The 19,845-nt window shown below is 37.2% G+C and overlaps 1 protein-coding gene across 1 annotated transcript in view; it reads right to left on the minus strand.

Moving 5' to 3' along the window:
* Nucleotides 1-19,845, minus strand: part of PIGN (phosphatidylinositol glycan anchor biosynthesis class N) — a 76,154-nt gene that overhangs the window by 42,998 nt on the left and 13,311 nt on the right. Inside the window, exons 5-13 of the mRNA XM_081324398.1 lie at nt 17,485-17,583; nt 14,057-14,163; nt 13,291-13,415; nt 11,724-11,854; nt 7,254-7,370; nt 5,856-5,896; nt 5,195-5,254; nt 4,025-4,117; nt 2,527-2,582 (exon numbers count right to left, since the gene is read on the minus strand). Coding sequence (XP_081180524.1) covers nt 2,527-2,582; nt 4,025-4,117; nt 5,195-5,254; nt 5,856-5,896; nt 7,254-7,370; nt 11,724-11,854; nt 13,291-13,415; nt 14,057-14,163; nt 17,485-17,583 — 829 coding nt within the window. The remainder of the gene's footprint in view (nt 1-2,526; nt 2,583-4,024; nt 4,118-5,194; nt 5,255-5,855; nt 5,897-7,253; nt 7,371-11,723; nt 11,855-13,290; nt 13,416-14,056; nt 14,164-17,484; nt 17,584-19,845) is intronic.

Below are 19,845 nucleotides of genomic sequence, written 5' to 3' on the forward strand. Positions count from 1 at the left end.
ATTGAACCAGTTTGCAGTATTCTTATTGATAAATCAGTGCCTAGTAAAAATGTACTTATCAATAATTACTTTTAATTAAAAAAAATTATCTTTGAAGAAATTTCAGCAAACAGATTTGCTACTGCCCAAATAAAGGTTTCTGGAGAAATTAAGGAGCCTGGGGGGACAATTCAAAAGAATCATGTTTTACAAAAATAAAGTATATAAAACAGAACATTATGCATCATATTATACGCCATATTATTTTATAGAGCAGAATGTCTTATTAATAATTGCATATATTAATAATATGATTAATCTGGATCATTGGGGCTAATGCTAACTAAATCTTTCACATCACTGAACTTGTATGCAATGGTCATAATCTTTAAAACTGGCTTAACAACTCTGCTGAGCAGAAGCTGCTTAGTTTCCAAAATATAAGTTACAATGTGTGGACAATTAATTATGAAATTAAACAACAGTGTTCATTGTACAATGCTTTGTAAACTGTCCTATGAGATGCAACAGATTCCTATGAGGAGCGTAACTGGCAAAATTATTATTTCTATTACATAATTGACTTCCATTAGAAAAAAATCTCCATAGCCTAGAACTCAAGTCTGCAATAAAGATTATGAAATTTCAATGTTTGCCACCACTATTTTTAGATGTACCATTTCTACAGAGGTCATTTCGTGCCCATAATTGCCAGAGATTTGCTAATATAATGAATTTGACAGCACAGGACCTCAAATTTCTTGCTATCACTTGTTATTTTTAATTTAATTTTTTTTAGGATTAAGACACATTGCTCCATGCTGTTTCAGGTCACAATATTGAAAGTGTTGTATTTTGTTTTATCTGTATTATTCACATTCATATGTGAAGATGTATTACTGGTAACTATTTCCACTTCAAAGTTTTTTAAATGAAATTTTATATTAAAGTTTGAAATAAATAGATCATTTCAGAAATCAAACTGGATTCTGTTGTAGTTAACATACAGCCACAATTTAGGTAGCAAAATGAATATGCATGAATTATAATAAATAAGTTAAAAACTAAAATTTAACATGCTGTATCAAAGAAAAGAGCAGATGCCTAAGCTTAAAGATAAAAATTATTTTATTTGGGCAGGAAATTAAGTTCTAGGTCAGGGGTGTCAAACTCAATTTCATTGAGGGACGCATCAGCATTGTGGTTGCCCTCAGGGGGCCAGGTGGGTATGGCCTGGGTAGGTGTGGCCTACTGTATGGGCATGGCTAAAGTGCGTATGGCCTACTGGGTGGGCATGGCCAGCTCTACATCGTTCGCATCAAGGGTGCCTATGGGGGCCTGGGCAGGAGTGGGACAGATCTGAGGGTCTCTGGCAGAAGGAGGGTCTCTGGGCCAGGGCCAAGGCAGCAGGGGCCGTTCCCTCACTGTTTCCAGGATGGCTTTGCGGGCCGCATGAAACCACTTCGTGGGCCGGATCTGGTCCCCGGGCCTTGTGTTTGACATGTCTGTTCTAGGTATTCATAATGATTCAAACAAAAAATATTTTTAAAAGATTCAGAAAAAAAATGGTAGGTCTACTTGCATATTTCTCTATTTTGCACTTAAATTTATTTCAGGTTCAATTAAAAACTAGAGGGAGGAAAAATGTGATCTGTAATGTCTTCAGCCAGTGCATATATCTTTTTTTAGAACAAATATTCTAAATTTGTTATGTGGCAAAGGATACAGAAAAATGAATTAAACCATTGGTTGTTCCAAATAAAAATAATGAATGGCTATTTAAAGATTTGGTTCTTTATCTAAATATCAAGGAAAAGACATAATTAAGATTTATTGCCCAGTCCTAAAGCCCAGAGAACTAGTGTTGTTAAAAGAGAGAGAGTTAGGAAAGTTCTCATCTCTATCAAATAACAAGCTATTATCTCTGAAACACCACAGTGAAATATTGATCACCATTAAATGATTGCCCAGAATTACCTTGAGGTAAAATGGGTGGCCTATAAATTTTATAAATGAATAAATAAATGAATAACCAAGCAACCAACCACCTGTGGCATGTCAGACACTGCTACGCTACAAATATCCCTGATTTATAAGAATTTTTTTTGTCAGAGTTATTTAAGCTATAGTAAAAGCTCTGTAATTTTGAGCAGTGTATAAATCCTGAGTAATATATTAATAGTAACAAAATCCTATGTTTACTTACTTCTTTATAGTTTTGTAATTACTTTGTTTTAAGCCTGGTTTATAAACGCTCTTGTCTAAACATTAAATATTGGGAAGGGTCTAGTTGGGCAAATTCATTAGCAGTCAAGCAGAATCTTTCTAGCATTTAAATTGTATCACAGCTTTACTTTCCCTTTCAATTATGTTTAGAAAGAAATTCAGCTAGGGATTGTGTGTTCTATTTTTTTTTGTTCCCTCAAATACTATATTAATCTTGTCCAAGTTTCATTTATTTGAATAACTTAGTCTCAGAGTAACATTCAGAAAATTTCTTTATGACTGGTTTAAAAGATATATTCTAAGAATGGAACATGTACTTACTTGAATGGTGAAAACAAGAATGATAATGTAGTTTTCTTCTTCTGAGCCATCTTAACCTGAACACGAAAGAAAAAAATAACCATCATTGTTAACAAAGTAGTTTTGTATAGATTGAATGACTAAAACAAACAGTATGGTCTTCATGTTGTTCTTCCCCAGCAGATCTCTTTCATTGTTTGATTACAAATCAATTTTTCTCCCCCACAGATTGTCTGATTTTAGGTTGCAATGATATGTATATAATTTGGGCTTAGGGCTATATATTGAAGAAATAATTAGTAAATAAATACATAAACAAACAGTAAATAAACTGCTGTTAAATGAAATAGCAGTAAGAGAAGATTGTTAATCTTAAGCAAGCATCAGATTCAGCATCGCTTTTAGGAATTTATAAGCTACTGATAATTTTCTAGACCTAAACCAAAGTCTCATAACTCCACGTGCTAAGAAAGGGAAACCTTAAAAGAAAAAAAATAAAAGAATAAAACATATATGCATCCAGAATTATATAACTTCTCCCTATCTTCCTGGAAACTACCTGATTTATCCTAATAAGCCAATGTAATAAAAATTGCAGACTCATAAATCAACATCTGAAATTGGAAATTACAAGTGCTTAATTTTTTTTTAAAATGATATGCTTTCTCTCTTAAAGAATTGGAAGTAACTACTACCGGTAATCGTAGATAAATAACAATACCATTTATGTGTAAAAATAATTACAAATTAATAAATTAGTAACATTATATCTTAAACATCAAAGTTATCAGTAGTAAAAGAGGTTCATAGAGAACAATTTACTCCTCAAAACCCTTCTCAACATTAAAGTATTTGCAATGTGGATAAAAAGCAATTAAGAGGGAACAAGGCAACCCTCTTTAGGGAATAATTTCCAAAACTGACAGGATTTATTTCCTGATTTTAGGCAAGGCTTCCATTATAATATTAATTACTAGATTTTTCACACTGGAGAAGTATCCTGCTGTCAAGTAGCTTAAAGATCTAAAGTCCATTTTGTGTATCAGGAAGCAGTAAATAGTGACAACAGAAATTTAAACATCAACTCCTAAATCATCTTCTAGTGGTTGGAACAGGAGGTATGCCAGTCCTAATAACATCGCAATTGAATTATAGGAGAAATTATACACCTTGATTAGAATGCACTGCTTTCAATGACATCAATTCACACCAGTTATGAAAGTTCGATCCATAGCAATTAAATTCTATGTTTTAATAAACAAGTTCCACAAAACATTTAGATTTTTTTTTAAGACAATGGAAAATATTGGCTGTCCCAGTTTTAAAAAAGTTTTAAGGATTTAAGCTAGTTTTTCCATAATACCACTGTTTTTTATTTAGCAATAATTCTACTATCATACTAAATTATAAGTATATAACTTGCTATGTCGTTTCTATTTCTACTATGGCAATTTGATGTTTCTACTGGATATATTCATATGAATGTGCAGTTTATACATTTGAGCAATAGCTTATGTACCTTAAATTGTTCAAGAATCTGAACAGCGTTGGTAAACATGCTCTCTGCCTTAAAACGGACAGTATTATTCAAGTATTCAAGAGGTAAAACACCCTGGGGGGCAAAAAACCAGAATTAATATATAGCAGCATAATCCATGGCTAGAAAAGCAAACATTTTTACTAAAAACTAGGGCCTGCTACAGTACATAATCTTCAGAATTAGAGAGCCATATTATTCACAATGAATCAATACACACCTTCTCCTAACAGCAGTGCAACTGCCAGCTTTGAAGAGGTACTCTCCATGCACACTGAAGTAAAACAAACTCTCCACAGAACGCTATGTGAGGCCGACTCCTTTAGACAGCTTCCAAAAATAAATGGGTATAGCTAGCCCATTGTGAGACAGAGGAGATGGCCTCTGACTAAGGTTTCTCCAAAGGCAATATAAACCAACTTTTTATAATTTCTCAAAAAAGTATGGATTAATTTTTTATTTAGCTGTTAAATTTATACTTGCTTCTCTAAAATCTTTCCTTTTCCTTAAATCAGGGGTCTTCAAACTTGGCCCTTTTATGACTTGTGGACTTCAACAGCCAGAATTCCTCAGCCAGCCATGCTGGCTGAGGAATTCTGGGAGTTGAAGTCCACAAGTCATAAAAGGGCCAAGTTTGAAGACTCCTTCCATAAAACAACAAGCCCATGAAGTAGGTTATAAAGATAATGATTGGCCAATTTCACTCAGTGAGCTTCTATGGCCAAGAGAAGACTTGAACTTGGCTTTTCCCAGTCCTGGTAAAACACTTTCCCCATTACATCACAGAATACTTCTTCTCAATTCCTTGATCCAGGAACAGTATTCAAGTTGACTAATAAGGAAAAGATCCAAAGATATGGTAACATAGATGAAACAGTAAGACTGGATCAGGCTTAAAATTGGCAGGGTTATTATGAGCAGCAAAAGCTCTGATCCCACAGAGCTTTCCCCCTGCCCATAAAAATAGATGACAACCCCTCAATGGAAGGAGGTAAAAATTGACTGCAGTTAGCAAAAGTGCTGGGAGAGAAAGGCAATTTGCTCTACCTAAAAAAATAAGGTCTCTCTCACCTTCTTCTAAAATATTTCACATAGAGAAATTCCAACGCTAGTCATTTTACACTGAGAAGAAAAAAAAGCATATTATCTTACCACTGAGTTCAGGGGAAAAGGAACTCCAATAAGAGAAGCCATCAGTGGTGCAATGTCAGCCTACAAGCAGAAAAAAAGTCTCCCTTTGAATGTATATTAAAGTACAATTAAAAGCAGAAGTCTCTTCTATGGTGTATTTTCATGAAACATACATGGCATCATTTCAGATAATTAAAAAAAATGTTTCCATGTGTAATGGACGGGAACCTATATCCTGTATCATTCTTAAGAATTCATCCTGTGCCAACAGAACATTGAGGAAAAAATGGTCTGCAAACAATTGTCTCCATATTGTTAACAATGGATGGGCAAGCAATGTTGCTTTAGAAACCAGGAAGGGTATTACAGATATTAATATTCCCACTATAGTGCAGTTCTTGACCTATGTCCTATGTTTATACTATCAGCAGGTAAACCCATTTCAAATTTTGGCTAGAAACAATGAATAAAACAGCAGTCAGAGAATGAATTAACGAGATAGATAGATAGATAGACAGACAGACAGACAGATAGACAGATAGAAGGTAGGCAGGCAGACAAAAAAACTGGAGGCAGACAGGATTGTCCCTCTTAATATAACTTATTATCATAATTATGTTTCATTGTACCATCTTAAAATAAAGTAAGAATAAAAACCAGTGAGTTTGAAGCAGTCAGATACCTGATTCACATCCCGGCGCCTCCACATCTCCAGCTTCCATTCTGTAAGTGAGGAAAAATAATAACACTTTTGATACTTAGCAGTTATAAGCTTATTCTTCTGATAACCTTTTTCTTTATATTCAAATATATTTGTGCTTGAGCTGCAGAATATAGTATTAAGAAATTTACTCAAAGCCACCCCAAACTCTTTAATCCAAGTCTAAAGAATCACAAAAGTAAAGCTATACAACGGAATATCCAAGACTTTCTTGGATGGACAGCTATAGCTTGATAAATCACTGATTAAGGTTAGTTTTACATATAAGGAATCTACTTCAAGTGAGAATGGACAGCCACATAAATTTACTAAATAAAATAAAATATACTGGGAAATAATTCCAGAAACAGTTAAGACAGAGAGGTTCCACACATTCTAAAATCATGCATTTTTCTTTGACCAATGTGGCCATAGTTCTGTGGTTCATTGCCCAAATCCGAATTATAGTTAATTTACCATTAAACAGCCAATAGTCTCTGTAGCAAATATTACCTTTCCCCCACCCCAGAAATAGTGGATAAAATTCTATTTAGAATTATATGCCTGCTATGTTCATTTTTATTATTTTATTAGTTCCAAAAACATTACAAGCATTACAAAGATTACCTGAATACTTGGTTGGACATGATATGATTAGTTCTGTTAATGAGTACAGCATCCATGAGTAATTTCTTACACTTGGTTAATGTTAGGCCCATCTTAGCACTTCATTTAATGAGCCCTTTTAAGCACTGGAGGATACGCCTATTTTTATCTTGGATTATTACACTATGCACTTAATTTTAAGCTTAATTAACACTCACATTTCCAATCTAGGAAAATTGGCCTTGGAAACAAGAATGATTCATACTCACAGAGGGCATGTTAAACAATATGAGAAAAGTGAAGGTTAAATGTGCGAAACAGGATACCTGAGGATATCAGACATCATGAAGAAAAATTAAAGCTATCTGAAGATCTGGTAATTTAGAATTAATTTAAATGCATCAAACTATTTAATTAGGTTTGATTAGAGATGACAAAGGACCAAACTAGCCTAGTTTAAAAGTTACACCCATCTCATAAAATCAGACCCACAAATCAAAAGTTTCAAGTAAAATTTATTTTCTGCAAAGGAGGATTTGCATTATGACTATGAGAAACAGTGGCTCAAATGTTTTTAGCAGTGAGAGAATTCATATCATTCAGAAGCCATGAAACAACTTAATGGCTTCTCGTAAACTTTGATTCCTCATTCATTTAATGAGGATTTTATCAATGTAACAGCACTAGCAGCAGCTAATAACACTAAAAACTGTCTTTTTGTAATATATGTATAATAATGGTAATTACAGGTGTTACAGAAATAGTTGAATTTACCTTTTAAAAACGTATCTTCATACTGCTGTGAGGTAACAATCTGAGGATATTTGATTCCTGCTCCCCAAGCAACTAGGGGTGTTAATGTTTCTGATGGATGACTTGCCCCATGAGTCCCTAAACACAGAGAGAGAACCAAGTCAGTCATTTTATTATTATTATTACTTTAAAAGCTGGCTTTTGAATACCATTTCTCTCATCTGTTCATCTAGAGGGCAATCTGCAGTTTCAATGTTCTTCAAACTACTTCCTCATGCGACTCCCCCTTTTGCCTCATAGTTTACCTATAATGGTCCTTGGGCTCCTGAAGGGTTGCCCCAATATGGATTTTCAATTATGTATTTTTAAAGCATTTCTATGTATTTACAACTACCCAATCAACAACCCCAAACTAAGGTTTACTCAAATTCCCACAGATGCCTCAGATACTTCATTTCTTTATATAACAAAAGCTTAGTCAACTGTTCTCCAACATACTGTTTGCTCATTTATCTTATCAGGCATAATTGTCACTCCACTTTTTATCACTTTCAGTTAACTCAAGATCTCTCATCTTCTTAAAATGACTCTGCCAGTTTTCTCTTCCCATTCCTTAGCTTGAACATCATTCTGAAATCCCTTCTGCATTTTGCTCCTGCATTTCTTGCCATTAACCATGATGGCCATTCGTCAACCCATCCCATATGAGCTTGCTGTTTTTCTTCTCCTTTTAAACCACCTATTAAAATCTATGCTTCTGGACTTCCGGTTTGCCAAGCCAGCCAACATGGATGTCTGGAGGACGGCTCTCGTCTTCCACGTCCAGTTTCGCATCGCTGGGGGGTCCTAAAAGGACCAAAGAGTCGCCCTGGAGGGGCAACCAGTAAGAAGGGGCTTTTGCAGAAACGTGGGGGAGCAACCCCCCCGTTAGTGCCTGCATTCCCTTTGTACTGTCGGACAAAAGATGGGCCATAGTAATATGGCCAGTTACTAGGCTACAGACAGCTGAAGTCAAACTTACCATCAGGTAACATTAAAGCAGCGTGGAAGAGACAGGGGTAAGATTCCTCTCTTATACCTTAATTTTCTTCTTTTCACCTAAATAAGCTGCTAAGTACCTTCCCCCCTGTGGAGAGGGAGGGGGGAATTCAACCCTCCCTTCAAACAAGCGGCGAGCAAGCTCAGGGGTGTTTTGTTTTTTTTAAAACGTTGAAAAAAGAAACGGACTAAAAGAAAAGAACTTTCAAAGCACTTGGGGGACACCCAGTGGCTAAACCTGAAATTGCAATCTGATTTTCTTTTTTTAAAAAAAATAAAGAAAACATTTAAGAAAAATAAGATAAGATTAACCTTGAACACCAGATGTAAAACTCCACCATGGACAAGTTTCAAAAACAAATCTATGCTATGTGGGAAATAGCCTACCCAACTTATCAGTTCCTTTCTACAGCTGGCGATGAAATAAGACCTTTTGGAAAAGAATTAGAAAACACCTCAAAGAAACAAGCTCAAATTGTGACTACAACTAATATTTTATCGGGACAGAACTTAACAGAAGATTTAAATATATTGGCAGAAGAATTAACTATTCAACAAGCACAGACTTTTGAAGACCAAAATGAGAAGGTGGAACAAAATTTATTTAGCCCAGGACAATTATATCAAGAGGTGAAAATAATGAGAAGATTTGGCACTGTTAACAGACCCCTCAATCCTTCAAAAACGGATACTGAAGGACTACTTCAATGTGATATAACAATACAAGAATGCTTTGATAACCCTGAGGCAAAAAAGCAAAAAATGACATGGCAAAGGAAGAAAGCAAGAATAAGATTGAAGAAATATGGACATACTTAAGAGGCCTGAAATAGATAACATCAAAATAGACAGGATTGTACTTGGATTATGAGAGATTGTTTTGATGAGTAGATAAAACTACTAATTAAAAAACAAAAACAAAATACAGATGTATGAATACCAACATTGAAATATTGATCTCTTTAAATGAAATGGATTAAGATGTATATATGTTAAGAAAGATACAATGTAACTAATATACTTGGATATAGTAACATGAAAGAATGTATTAAATGTTGAAACGGGAGAAATTTTGGTTAATTTTTCAATATGTGGAAACTATAAATGAGAAATAAGAATATTATATTGTCCTCCATCTTTTTCTCCTCCCTGCAATTGGTATTTTAATGACTACCATTCTTATATTGTACTACTAACTTGTCGATATGAAAATGAGATAAATAAGAAGTGTATTTACATTACTAGGTATCAGAGAGAATTATGTAAAGGGAAAGGAGGTTATTTAGAAATATGAAAGTGAGAAACCTTAAACGTTTAATTTTAATATTAATGTAAAATTAAAGCTAGAAAAATATATAAGGTGTTTTGATGTTCTAAAGATGGAATGTTAAAATATAAAATATACTAAGATATTGAGAAATATAAGGAAACTATTAAATGACTGATGAATAGCAATGAGAAGTATGTTAATTTAGATAAGAGATAATATGTATTAAAGGAAACAAGAGAGAAAAAATATTAGTTTTAACAACTTGTAAGATTTGTAATAATATGTATTTGTCTGAAATGGAACTATTGTAACCCAGACACCACGTTGCTTTTTAAAGATTCCATTGTAATATTGGAAAATTAATAAAAGTTTATTTAAAAAAAATAAAAATGTATGCCTCAGATCTTTTGTTCCTAATCCCAATACAATTTGCTTTCATTTATTATTTGTAGCTTAGTCACATCTAAATTGCAATTCAGTCTTTTTCAATCTCAAGCAAAACAACTTAGGTGTTAGTACTGAAATGTTTCTAAGTCAGTGACAGGTAATCTTTTTTGGGGTTTTTTGGTCAAAGACTGCATTCCTAACAAAGTGATCTATTGAAGCCTCACCATGCAGGGAGGAAGATGTTGGATATTGAAGAATAAAACAGCTTCCCCCTTTCCCCTGACACTTGGTTTTTTTCTCTTTATTTATTTATTTATTATTGGGACTTATATGCCGCCCTATCTCCGGAAGGGCTCAGGGTGGCTAACAACAATAAAACACAATAATACAAATGTAAAAAAAAAGATTAAACTAACAAGCCCCAGTGATAAAATATTAAAAACATTTTTTATGATATGATATGATATGATAGCTTTTTGTTTCTTTCTCTTTCACTTCCCACGACAAGCTCCAGTATATCAAGTGATCAGCTGATTACTTTTGCTGGCTATATGAACTAATTGCTTGAAATTAGGCTAAGACCTATGAATATACACCAACAACCAAATCTGTAGATAACATATATGCTTTGTCCATTGTAAACCCTGAGATACCGTAAAGCAGACATGTCAAACACAAGGCCCGGGGGCCGGATCCGGCCCGCGAAGTGGTTTCATGTGGTCTGCGAAGCCATCCTGGGAACAGTGAGGGAACGGCCCCTGCTGCCTTGGCCCTGGCCCAGAGACCTTCCTTCTGCCAGAGACCCTCAGATCTGTCCCACTCCTGCCCAGTCCTCCATAGGCACCCTTGATACGAACGATGTAGAGCTGGCCACACCCACCCAGTAGGCCATATGCACTCTAGCCACGCCCACCCAGTAGGCCACGCCCACCCTGGCAATACCCACCTGGCCCCCTGAGGGCAACCGCAATGCTGATACGGCCCTCAATGAAATTGAGTTTGACACCCCTGCCCTAAAGACTCCTTTAATAATTTTTCCCAAGTTTAACAATGGATGGAACAGTTGTGAAAGGATTACTTCAGATGTATCTCTCATGTTAGGCTGCTTCTAACATAAGACTGATATGGCTGAGAATATAGCCATGTTGGCTTATATTTGCGCAAGTGGTCCTCGACTTATAATCATCCATTAGTGACTGTTCGAAGTTAACAGCGCTGAAAAAAGTGACTTCTGACTATTTTTCACATTTACAACCTTTGCAGCATCTCCATGATCACATGATCAAATTTTGGACACTTGGCAACTGGCATTTATTAATGACAGTTGCAGTGTCCCAGGGTCATGTCACCTTTTGCGACCTTCTGACAAACAAAGTCAATGGGGACACCAGATTCACTTAACAACCAAGTTACTAGCTTAACAACTGCAGTAATTTACTTAACAACCGTGGGTAGAAAGGTCATAAAATGGGGCAAAACTCACTTAACAACGGTCTTGCTTAGTAATGGAAATTTTGGGCTCAATTGTGGTCATAAGTCAAGGACTACCTGTATTCCTCTGCATCTGTAATAGTTATTCTGTTTATACATCTTCTAAATAACACAGTACTATGAATGTAAACATAGCACATTTCTAGATTTTTTTTAAAATTCCAAAATATAATTTAATTATATTTAACTTTATGTAAAGAAAATACTGCCTTGTGTTATGAATAAAGAAAGGAAAACTTGGAATACCACAATGGACAAAATTTTTCTGAGCTGTACCTTTATAGTGTTCTGAAACAAAATCTCACCCCAATCTGTCATTCCATGGTCAGAAGTTAAAATAAATGCTGTGTTGCCATCATTTCCATAGAAGTCCTCAACCAATGAAACAATTTCTTGTACACCTTCATCAACTTTCCTAATATTGTTCTTATATTCCCTACAGAAAAGCAAAATATTGTAATTATGAATCTAGAAGTACATTTGCATAAGATTTAAAAACAGAACCATAGCAATAAAAATATTAAAATATTCTCTATTTAGCTTATTTTTTACAGTATTCATTTCTTCACACATCACATTACAGAACTGAATTTAAAGCACTGCAATCACTTAATTTTTAAATACGATACTGTATAATAAATGATCAAAAGAATCAAAATGCAATCATTTCTTTAGACGAAAGTCTAAAGCTGCCCTTTTTTCACGGGCACATTCCAAATGTAATGGTGTTAACCTGTATTACCCTTAGAAGAGACATCTAATTCTCAAAAGAAACTAAGAATTTTTAAAGAAAACATCAAACTAACATGCCATACCTTGCTTCCTTGATTTGTCATTAAATAAATTGCATGGCCTTCCAATTCAAACACATTGATTCCACTTCACGGGAATTGCCACGGCAGAATTTGATGATTAAGGAATGACTTCTGCAGGAAAACGGTCTAGCTGCCTATATAGTCCAGTTTAAACATTTTTCTTTTCCTTCGCTTTGTTCTGTCTTTGAAGAGTTACTAGGATATTATTGTTTAATTTTTGTACAAGGCATTAACACTTATTATAAACCTAGAATGCCTCAGTCCTTCCATCAGCCAAACAAATAAATAACATTTATTATTAAGGCAGAGGGAGCCATGCTTATCAAACTGGTCTTTTCCTCAATAGCAATTTTTGCCCCTTCTCTTTCATGCTCTGTCATAAAATGTTTGCAGTCCCTCACTTGTCTAATACATCAAGTTTCTTAATGTGAGGATTATTAAGAAGCTTAAAGCTTTCTCACAAACTTTGGAAAGCTTATGGTAAAAGGTGTTAACAAACTGTCTGAACTCCAACTATTACATATATGAGTTAACCCATTTTTTTCCAGAGACATAAATTTATCTCTCACTTGGTATAGATATAATTATTGTAAGAAATTAACCTAGTTGAAATAAAACTGAAAATTAAAACATACAAAAGAAATTGTTCAAATATAATTATGTACTTTTAATCCTATTAATTTTAGTGGAGGATTTAGGCACATGGTTAATTCTCTCACTTAGATCAAATATGTTCTGCAACAATGCCTTTATTAACAGAACAGGAAAAAGAATGAACGATAAGAGGGAAAGAAAAAAGAAAGCCGAACATCAAAGAGACCATATAAATGCTTCTCATACATGTTTATACATATTTTACACAGCACTTTCAATAAAGGATCAGCATAATTCATAATCATTTATATATATACTGTAACCTGTTATCTATAAACAATTTGATCGTAAATTGAAAATAACATCAATTCTTGAATCCATTGAATAACTGGTGTTATAAATCAAAGATATGTTCAGTTTTGGTTGTACTTATATTTCAAAAATATAAATAATACATTTTTACCTTGAATGAGGCCGATGAGCATGACCATTTGTATCTAATCCTAATAAGTGCAGGAAGAAAATGATTTTTTGTTCATGCAGTTTAGAAAACAATGTTTCATTGTTTTTAGCCAAGTTGAAGAAATCCTAGATCAGAAAACCAAGTAAGTTACTCTGAGCACCAGAAATTGTTCTAAGAAGAAAGTTAGAACTTGTTATTGTATCAGCAATTATCACACAGAAGGACCTGGAAAAAAGACATTTAGATAAATTCCTCTGTAGAATGTGGTCTTTATTCATTTCTACACATAGTATATTCAATAGGATAACTTAAGCCTAAACAAGTTACAACCCTCGAAACGCCTTTTAGACAGATGCGAGTATCTAACATTTATTCTCATCTTCACCATTTTTCCTCAGATTCTTTTGCCACTGACTTTTATAATGAAAAGAAATCCCAAGTAAAAATACTGAAGGAGAATTTAGGAAGCAGAAGGTAAAAATATCCATAATTTAAAGACATCAGATCTGTTTGCATTCTGCACACAGAAATCTCTAATTCTTTCTTCAGATAGAAATATGGACACGTTATATTACAAATCTTGGAACAAATGACAGGAAATTCCAACATAAAAATGTCCTAGATAGCTGAGGACTACCTAAAAACCCGCTTTATTTAAAATGCACCACACTGTTAAAAAAAAAGGGAATATAGGACACAGCACAAATTTGTCAACTATAATCTGTCAGTCATATAATAGGGATGCAAAACGAAGATTTTTATTCACCTTAACCTGCTCAAAAACCCAAGTGTCCAGCACAGTGGCATCTTCAGCTGCAAAGTCCTCTCTTTCAGCTTTATAGCAATTGGTATAAACATGATCACCAGTAGCACCTGCAACCAAACATTCCAGTTGAAGAAAAGAATATCTATATTTTTAACTCAGTTTCTCTGTCTTCTTCTCAAAACATTTATTTTATTTATTTATTTATTAAATTTATATGCCGCCCTTCTCCCTAAGGACTCAGGGTGGCTCACAACAATAAAAAATTAAAAAAACATAGAATACAAAGATTAAAAAAAATTAAACAAAATAGAGAAATAAAGGACAATTTAAGCTGATAAAAACCAAATTTAAAAACCATGATCAGTCCAGGCCCGCTTATTGGAACAGCCATGTCTTCAGGTCACGGCGGAAAGATCAAAGGTCGGGGGCCGTCCGCAGCTCCCGAGGCAGTTCATTTCAGAGGGTCAGCGCGCCTACAGAGAAGGCGCTCCCCCTAGGGGTCGCCAGCCGGCATTGCCTGGCCGATGGAACCCTGAGGAGGCCGACTCTGTGGAAGCGAACCGGGCGATGGGAGGTTGACATTGGCAGCAGGTGGTCTCGCAAGTACCCCGGGCCTAAGCCATGTAGGGCTTTAAAGGTAATTACCAGCACACTGAATCGCACCCGGAGGGCAACTGGAAGCCAATGCAGCTCGCGCAGGAGTGGTATAACATGGGAGTATCGAGATACTCCCATAAGCACCCGCGCGGCTGCATTTTGCACCAGTTGAAGCCTCCAGGTGCACTTCAAGGGCAGCCCCATGTAGACAGCATTGCAGTAATCCAGGCGAGAAGTGACAAGGATGTGGGTGACCATGCATAGGGCATCTCGGTCCAAAAAGGGGTGCAACTGGTGTACCAGGCGAAACTGTGCAAAAGCCCCCCTGGTCACGGCAGCCAGATGGTCTTCCAAATTAAGCCGTGAATCCAGGAGGACACCCAAGTTGTGGGCCCTTTTTCAGGAGGGCAATAACTCCCCCCATAAGAAGAGATGGAACCTGCTGGACAGTACGAGATGCCGATATCCACAGCCACTCGGTCTTGGAGGGGTTCAGCCTGAGCCTGTTCCTTCCCATCCAGACTCGCACCGCCTCCAGGCACCGGGACATCACGTCAAGGGCATCACTAGGTTGGCTCGGGGCGGAGATAAACAACTGGGTATCATCGGCATATTGGCGATACCTCACCCCAAAGCCATGGATGATCTCACCCAGCGGCTTCATATAGATGTTGAACAGGAGGGGGGAGAGAACCAACTCCTGAGGAACCCCACAAGAAAGGGGCCTCGGGGTAGATCTCTGCCCCCCTGCCACTACAAACTGCAAACGGCCCGAGAGGTAGGAGGAGAACCACTGTAAAACAGTGCCTCCCACTCCCAACCCCTCGAGCCGTCGCAGCAGGATACCATGGTCGATGGTATAAAAAGCTGCTGAGAGGTCAAGTAAGACCAGGACAGAGGAGCAACCCCTGTCCCGGGCCCGCCAGAGATCATCTACCAGTGTGACCAATGCCGTTTCCGTGCTGTAACCGGGTCTGAAACCGGACTGGTACGGGTCCAGATAATCTGCTTCATCCAGGAATTGCGGAAGCTGACGTGCCACAACTCTCGACAACCTTCGCTACAAAGCGAAGGTTGGAGACAAGACGATAGTTATTCAACGAGGCCAGGTCCAGAGCGGGCTTCTTGAGGAGGGACCTTACCACCACCTCTTTTAAAGTGGAGGGGAAGACACCCTCTGTCAATGAAGCATTGACAACTGCCTGGAGCCAGCCCCCTGTCACCTCCCCGGCGGCCAAAACCAGCCAGGAGGGACATGGGTCCAATAAACAAGTTGCAGCGCTCAGCCTACGCATAATCCTGTCCACATCATCCAAAGTCACAGGGTCAAACTCACCCCAAATGGTATGACCAAGACCTGCCCTCTCCACTCCGTCGGATTCCGCCCAGTCAGAATCCAAACCAGTCCAGATCTGAGCAATTTTGTCCTGCAGATACTGTACAAATTCCTCAGTCCTACCCTGCAAGGGGTCATCCCTCGGTCGCTGATTAAGCAGTGAGCGGGTCACTCTAAACAGGGCGGCTGGGCGGTTATCTGCGGACGCAATGAGAGCGGAAAAGTAAACACGCTTTGCCGTTTCCATCGCCATTAGGTAAGACTTAAGACACGTTCTTAGCCATGTTTGATCAGATTCGGATCTGCTGGACCTCCAACAGCTCTCTAGGCGTCTTTTCCGGCACTTCATCTCTCGGAGTCCCTCGGTAAACCAGGGGACTACCCGGGATCTGCGCTGGGTCAGAGGCCGCAAAGTCATGACTCGATCCAAGGCCCCGGCAGCAGCCCTCTCCCAGGCTACCACTAGGGCCTTGGCAGAGTCGTGGGCAAGGGAAGCAGGAAATGTCCCAAGCTCCGTCTGGAACCTCTCAGGGTCCATCAGGCGCCTGGGGCGGAACCACCTGGTCGGTTCCGCCTCCCAGCGGCGGGGGGTGGTGTACTGAAAGTCTAGCTGGAGAAGGAAATGATCGGACCATGACAGGGGTTGGATGGTTAAATCTCCCCTACCCAGATCATTAATCCACTGCCCAGAGATAAAAACCAGGTCGAGTGTGTGACCACCATTATGGGTTGGGTCTTGAATTTTAGCTTCACTATAAAGAGTTATTTAATACTAACTCTTAGAAGCTGCTCACACACTTTACATGGGTAATTTAGTCAAAAATAACTTTTCCTTCCATTTAACATGTAAACAACTAGCATCAGTAGTTTTGGACTTGTAACAAAGACCTTATCACACTGGCTGAGGAATTCTGGGAGTTGAAGTCCACATGTCATAAAAGGACCAAGTCTGAAGACCCCTGTATTATATGGTCATTATACCATTGCTACAACAACAAATCTAATGGTAGCCCAAGATTCTTGCACAGTACTGTTTATATTTTTAAAACTTGTTGAGTTTTTGAGGAAAATAAATGTATCAATGATCTAGGCCATGGGTGTCAAACTCGCGACGTAACGTGACATGTCGCGACATATCGCTACTTTTTTCCCATTGCCAGCACAGTTTTGGCATGAGGCATCTGGCCCACAGGCCGGCAGTTTGACATCCCTGATCTAGGCAGTGTTTTAAAAACTCACGTGGACTAAAATACTCAGAAGACAAATTTACTGCAAATCCCAAAATAGTATTTGCAATTATAGTTCTTCAGCAGAACATTTAGTGCAGAGGTGTATGTTGTCATCAGTCAAGGATGACCATGTATGTACTACAAAGACTTGTATGTACTACAAAGAGGTTTTCTAGGAAATGAACATTCAAAAGACTTCTGGTTATTGCAATTAATTATAAATCTTTAATATTTCATAAATGATCAATAGCACTAAGACAAGTCACCTTTAGCAAACATAGGTAGAATATCTGGACTTCCCCAGCTCCAAGTATATTTACTTTCATTGAAAATAGAATCAAATTCCACTGGATTTTCTTTCCATCCTGTAAGTCAAAAGATGCATTGCTGAAGTCATTTTTAAAGGAAAAAGTCAGATTTGGTTCCAGTTGTTAAAAGATATAAAGGCAGCATATTCACTTAGGGAAAGTAAATCCACATCATCACATTTAATTAGCAAGTTACATACTTATTTTAATTGTAATTTTTGCAAAGAAAATGTGAAAATATTTCAAAATTCCCTACATAGAAATAATAGATTTTCAACTTATTTTTATGCCAGTGTTTACTAAAAATTACCTAAAGAATCTATCTGAAAAACTTCAATATTGGAAATTTCAAAGAAGAAAGGTCACAAATCTTATTCACGTATAGTATCATGCAAAATTTCAGCTTGTTTTAATTATGGCTTATTAAACAATTCAAACAAATAAAACAATACTGGATTCTTTGAACTATCCTTTGTTTGCTTTCCATTTGTTTCCCCAAGCTGCTTCTTGTAGTTTCAGGAATTTGTTTGAGGTCTAAGATAGGCATAAAAATGAGCCAGGAATCTCAGAAACCAGAAGTAAACGATAGTTATTTTACTTTATTCTATATGTCTCCATTCACACATCATACAAAAGCATAATTATAAGCAAGAAGCCAACAAGCCATTGTTTCAAACTCTGTTTACTTCCCTAAACCAAAAATGTTATCATATACTATAAAGTAACATGTAGCTCAATCAGCAGTACATTATGTACCCTTGAGCCAAAGATGAGAAAACAAAAACTAATCCCTTCTTTCCCAACATATATATATATATATATATATATATATACACACACATACACACACACACACTATACACACACACACACACACACACATACATACATACATACATATATATATATATATAAAGGTAAAGGTAAAGGTTCCCCCGCACATGTGTGCTAGTCGTTTCCGACTCTAGGGGCCGGTGCTCATCTCCGTTTCAAAGCCGAAGAGCCAGCGCTTGTCCGAGGACGTCTCCGTGGTCATGTGGCCGGCATGACTAGACGCCAAAGGCGCACGGAACGCTGTTACCTTCCCACCGTAGTGGTCCCTATTTTTCTACTTGCATTTTGACGTGCTTTCGAACTGCTAGGTGGGCAGAAGCTGGGACGAGTAACAGGCGCTCACTCTGTTACGCGGCACTCGGGATTCGACCCGCCAAACTGCCGACCTTCCGATCGACAAGCTCAGCGTCCTAACCCACTGAGCCACCGCGTCCCTTTATATATATATATATATATATATATATATATATATATATATATATATATATATATATATATATATATATATATAATATATATATATATATATATATATATATATAATATATATATATATATATGTATACACACACACACACACACACACACACACACATACATACATACATATATATATATATATATATATATATATATATATATATATATATATATATATATATATGGATCTTTGGTCATTCGGGTTTTTTCCCGCGTAGAATTGAAGGTGTAGGAGCAACGTTTCGACGGAATCCCATCCGTCATCCTCAGGCTGGTGGCTTCAGCTTCCTTCTTCTGGGAGAAGCATGTGGTAGTGGCTGTTTGTTCCTCTTTTTTAAACTGCCAGAGGGGGTGTGTTCTGTGGGTGGAGGTGTGCTCTGATTGGGTGGGGGATAAGGTGTGTTCTGATTGGGTGGGAGTGTGTTTTGAATGGTGGGTGTGTTCTGATTGGGTGGGGGTGTGTTTTGAGTGGATGGGCTGGTCTCAGCTGCCAGCCTTAGACCTGAGCTGGTGAGTTGTGCTGCTTTTGTTCGGCTTCGTGTTTGTGGTGGTGCCATGTTTTTATAGTGGGTGTCAGTTTGCTTATTGTGTGGTTTGGAGGGGTTTAAAGTGGCTGATGTTGCAGCTGTAGTTAGGTTTCTGTTTTGTGGTTGTGCATCGTTATCATTGTGGGTTCGGATTTGCTTTTTGAATGGTTGTGTGGTGGTGATGTCATGTGATGTTATCGTGAGTTTGGGTCTGGTATCATTCTTGGTGGTTGGGACTCGTCTGTCAATCAAGGCGGGTTTCCAAATGGCTGGTAGGCGAGAGGTATCATCTCGTTTGTTCATGCTGTGGGGGCGTTTTTCTATCTCAATGGCTTCTCTGATTATTCTGTTGTTAAAATGTTCAATTTTGGCGATAGTTTTGGTTTTTTTAAAATCAATTTCATGTCCCGTGGTTTCAAAGTGTTGGACCAGGGATGAAGTTTGTTCTCCCTTTCTGAGTGAGTTTTTGTGCTCTTCA

The sequence above is a fragment of the Vipera berus genome (assembly GCF_964194415.1).
Source record: "Vipera berus genome assembly, chromosome: 3".
In the NCBI taxonomy this organism is placed as follows: Eukaryota; Metazoa; Chordata; class Lepidosauria; order Squamata; family Viperidae; genus Vipera; species Vipera berus.